The following is a 4,956-nucleotide window of genomic DNA, read 5'->3' on the forward strand; positions in this document are numbered from 1 at the left end:
GTCACAAAATCAAGTATCGTTCAAGCTACTTGCCAGGTACTGGCATGCCAATTATCGTCTATACAGGTGATTCTTGACGGACGGATCAACAGCTTTGTAGTTTGTAGAGACCTCAATAGCTTTCGTTTAAGCGCAAAGTATGTTGCCCGATTTTCTATAGTTTTGTACGAAATGTAATTTTATTTATAATATAATTACCGCTATTTGCATATGTATTCCCGCCCAATAATAACTGAAAAAACGCTTTCAGACTTATTTTCCTTAAATTACATGTGAACTTTTTACTGAATAAAAAGGTAATTTCAAAATGACATGACTTTGACAGTTGACATTTAAATATTGTTATGTTTTGTGTGAATTAATTAATTATTAGAAAGTCGGATAAAATGAAGAAATCTTACATACCGAAAATGGACCGGAACACTTATATTGACAACTGTAAATATACTTTTCTTTTTTGTAATAAAAATTTTCGAGTTGCAGTTTTCGGGGATTTTTGTATAATGTAAATATTTTATAAGTGTAACCTCATAAAAAGTTATCTAATGAAGACAGTGTTTTGTTTCTTGTGGTCTTATTACCTTGGGAATGAATTCAGATATAATAGCGATTTATGGAAGGGCAGTACTTTCTGTGCTAATTGTAGGGACAAGAGCTGGCCGATGGTCAAAAAACTTCGATTTCCAAGTAAACAAATATTTAATGAATAACCTTGTTTCAGATTTTGCCAGCTCAATGGTACCGTTTCAAAGTACTTTCGAACAATCGAGTTTAAAAATTATCGAATTAGACGATTCGAATAGTTCAGATTCTGAATGTAATTATGATCAAACACACGCCTGGTGTTATGTTGATAAACATTTACCAAAACATAACGAATCAAAATACAAAGCAAATACAAAAGCGAGAGCGAAACGACGAATGAATAGAGTATCACCCGAAATTGTTAATAAAAATATTAACTATGTAACTAATGAAAATTATTTAGCTGAACCTGAAAATAGTAATAATGCTTTATTTAATGAAACCGCAGAAAGGATACCAAATCCATTAAATTGTTTTACAATAATTAACAACGATTTGGCTGATTCAGATCAAACATTATCAAGCAATGAAGGTATGAAAATAATAGAATGTGGAGACGTAATACTTGAAAATGATTACAAAAAAAATTCAACAGAAACACATTATAACAGAAATGTTGACAGCAAACGTACAATATGGATATATTCATTTAAAAATAGAAATGCACTCGCTGACGACGGTTCAAATGTATCCACAGAAGAAAGCACGTCTTCTTCGTCTTTCGATAATACAGATTATAAAGAAAGGATAGCAACACCAATACCATCTTATATACCGCGATTAAATTTTTACGTAGCGGCAACACTACCACCGGTGACAGAAGTAACAGAACCTTTGCATGCAACACCAGATAATACAGATAAAACAGAAACGTTAGTATCAAAATTGCAAATAAGTCCTAAACATTTAGAACAGGGTAACCCTTTAAGTACATCTGTTCCTTCGCAAAACATTATAAATTGGATGGCATTATCTCCTAGAGAACGTAGAAGGACAATTAGAACTAAAATAACTGAAGATTTAGATAATTCTGAAAAGAATAGCGTATTAAATAAACAGACGGAAAAGTTACCTCTAAATATAGATAAGGATTTAACATATATTATAACTAAAAAAAATGAAGTTCAAGAAAACGAAATAAAATCAGATATAAGTAACGATCAATTAGATGAAAAAGGTGATCACAGCAAAATACCATTAAAAAAGCCACAGATTATACTAAAAGCAATATCATCAAACAAAATTATTGAAAAACTTACCAGTGACGAATGGATTGGTCATGAAAATGGACAGAAAGAAAGAACTCTAGATATAGATAACAAAATTATTGAAATACAGGAAAAACCTGTTAGTTTCATAAGATGTGCGGGCGATAGACTTTTTAATAAAAATATGACATTATTGAAACCAGTAGAATGGACGCAATACCTACCAATAACCGAGAGCTTGCCTTCTTTACACCTTTCCTTACCATCTGATATAAACGATGAGAAGAGATCATGGTTCAAATACATAATAAAATATTTTCAATGCTGTAAATGTAAATAAATAAAACAAACATCTTCGAATTGGTGAATTTATTAAATTCAATCACAAATTTCCAATTAATGGAGTACTTAAACGAAAAAAACCTGTTATTTTAAGGTACTTTGAGAGAAAACAATCACGACATACGTCAAACATACTATGTACACGTGTTCATACTATCACAAAGTTTGCCAACATATAAAGTAACTTTTAATGGAAATTACATGAAAAAATACTTCAATACCTAATTTTAAACATATACAGACGAATAAATTTAATATATAACTGGATATAGATAAATTACAACTAAGACTGTCAGTGTTACCTTAATTTATTTCCCTTATTTTAAATTGAATAGAATTTTCAATCTGGCAACATTAAATGCATCTTTGAAACCGTTTAATTGCTAACTGTATTGAATTACGAGATTTACGATGTAATTTAACTATTAGTGAAATACAAATAACATACTAATAAGTATTATTAGAAATCGATAGTTATCTGGCCCAGGCATTTCTAACTAAATTTTGACAGCGTCACTGTCAATGTCAAGAGTGTCAAGATTCATCATCATCAGCTATATGTCCCCACCGAGGGGCTCGGAGCCTACCCTAAGTAAAGGGTGACTAGGCCATAGTCAACCACGCTGCACTGTGGGTTGGTTGACTTCACACATATCTTTATATTTCTTTGCTTATATGTGCAAGTTGCATCACGTTGTTTTCCTTCACAGTAAGAACGTCGGGTAAATTATGTACATATGAAATATCGAAAATCACATTGGTACGGCGGGATTCGAACCAAAGACCTGTAGTTTACAAGTCAAGTGCTTTAACCACTGAGCCACCGACTCAACGCTCAAGATTCATACTGTTGTTTTAATTTTCTATTGTCTTTCCAGTGCCTTACCGGGCCAGATAATTTAGTGCGACTATAGTATATATTTGCGTCAGTTATACGAATGCACTACGAATTGAATATACGTTACTTATATACATGTAATATTATAACTACTATATTGAAATGAAACATGCAAAATCCTTAAAATATTTTATGAGAATCTTTCAAATGTTCTTTATATATCAAAATACTTACAGAGAAATGATTAAATGACGAATAATACAAAATTGAGTCCAGCTCAAACTTAGGAATGCTGTTGTTAAAAAACTTGTAATATTTTGTAACTAAAATATTACTTTAAAATACTAATGTAGAAGATCTGTTGATAATTGTTAAATGTCCATTATAACTATATCAAACTAAAAAAATAAAAATCCTGGCCTAAGGACGCTTTGACTTCTGTCACTTTTTAATATGCTAAATTAGTTTCGTATATTTCCGCAATATTTAATACTAGCTGTTGCTCGCGACTTCGCCCGCGTGAAATTAAAAAATAAAACCATAGCCTATGTTACTCACAGATAAATTACCTTTCTAATGGTGAAAGAATTTTTAAAATCGACTCAGTTTTTACGTGAATCGAATACATACAAAAATACAAATCTTCTTTATATTAGTATAGATAAGACTAAGTATGTACTAGCTTTCGCCGTAACTCCGTCCGCGTGGAATTAAAAAACAAAACTATGTGTTCTTCCTCTGCATCTGTACCAGTCGAGATCTGTTCAGCAGTTTAGGCTACAAACTCTAACATCCATAAATCTAAAATTTACCATTTATCTATACTTATTATAAAGAGGAAAGATTTGTATTTTTGGATGTTTTATATGTATTTTCACGAAAAACTGAAAATAAATAAATAAAATAAAATAATGTTTAATCCCTGTCAACACTACAATTATGAATAAAAAAAGTAATTAAACACAAAATAATGAGAAACGTAACAAATGATATGAAAAAAAAAAGAAATATTTAAAATTAACGTTGCAATGCTGACTGGATTGGGTCCTCGTTCAGCTATAAATGCTGGATGCTCCTATTGAAGTACCAGCGCTGATCTTCCGCGAGAACCCTTGGGATCATCCACAAACTACTGGACCTATATTAAAAATTCTTTCTCCATTAAAAAGGTAATCTACTTATTATAAAGAGGAAAGATTTGTATTTTTGTATACATTAAAATAACTCGAAAACTACTGGACCGATTTGAATAACTCCTTTAAGGAAGGTAATTTATCTGTGAGTAAGGCTTTTTTTATTATTTTTTTAATTTTACGAGGACAGTCACAAGCAATAGCTAGTAATATAAATAAGATGGAAAATGTAATATAGTGAAGATTTTCATATTCTCGGTTAGAATCTGCCTTCACAATATATTAAAAAAAGCAATGTTTTAACTTATCTTACTTGAAAATATTCAAATTCATTGCATTTAAGTTGTACATTTATGTAAAATACAAATTTCATTTAATTCTGAATTCACAATTTTTGACTGAAAGTGACTAAAATACTGAAGACGAGATAACTTTTTTAATCCTCGAGATAAAATTGTTGCTTACATTCCAAGTGAAAATACTTAAGTTTCAAGTGCTTAAGTTTTTCGTATTCCAAAAGATAACATCGAGATATTAATGTTTTCTACTCGAGACGTTTTACAAAAGATGTCTCTTTGAAAAAAATAGAAACATAAATGCTTGTATAAATAATTTTTAGAAATACAACAGAAAACTGTCTAATTTGTTACCGATCGATTGTCAATTACGTCACTTTATAAACTCACTGGGTTTATAAATTTTAAGAAAATGTGGTTGAGACGTCACAATAGATATTTCTATAAGGATATCTGACCCGATAATTATACAACGCCCTCTGTTAGTCAAAAAAGATCTTTTTTGTTTTGTACCAATCTATATTATAATAAAGCGTAAACACACACTTCTTTGT

At 30.4% G+C, this 4,956-nt stretch overlaps 2 protein-coding genes across 2 annotated transcripts in view; one reads left to right on the forward strand and one right to left on the reverse strand.

The window, feature by feature from the left end:
• The first annotated feature begins 337 nt into the window (after nucleotides 1–337).
• On the forward strand, nucleotides 338–3,528 carry LOC106105111. Its single transcript, XM_013285343.1, has 2 exons — nucleotides 338–438; nucleotides 722–3,528. The coding sequence occupies exons 1-2, from the start codon at nucleotides 387–389 to the stop codon at nucleotides 2,131–2,133; spliced, it is 1,464 nt and encodes a 487-aa protein (XP_013140797.1). The 5' UTR covers nucleotides 338–386; the 3' UTR covers nucleotides 2,134–3,528.
• LOC106105054 (ubiquitin carboxyl-terminal hydrolase 3-like) overlaps nucleotides 3,066–4,956 on the reverse strand; it is an 8,933-nt gene continuing 7,042 nt past the window's right edge. The window contains exon 6 of the mRNA XM_013285278.1: nucleotides 3,066–3,078. Within this exon, the coding sequence (XP_013140732.1) occupies nucleotides 3,066–3,078 (13 nt within the window). The remainder of the gene's footprint in view (nucleotides 3,079–4,956) is intronic.

The sequence above is a fragment of the Papilio polytes genome, unplaced genomic scaffold (genome assembly GCF_000836215.1).
Source record: "Papilio polytes unplaced genomic scaffold, Ppol_1.0 DF823177.1, whole genome shotgun sequence".
Classification (NCBI taxonomy): domain Eukaryota; kingdom Metazoa; phylum Arthropoda; class Insecta; order Lepidoptera; family Papilionidae; genus Papilio; species Papilio polytes.

What these genes read in the sequence shown, in the direction of transcription:
- LOC106105111 (XM_013285343.1), top strand. Translation starts at nt 387, where the DNA reads ATGAAGAAATCTTACATACCGAAAATGGACCGGAACACTTATATTGAC. An exon ending in GAACACTTATATTGACAACT is followed by an intron (nt 439 to 721) that starts GTAAATATACTT and finishes ACCTTGTTTCAG; the next exon opens with ATTTTGCCAGCTCAATGGTA.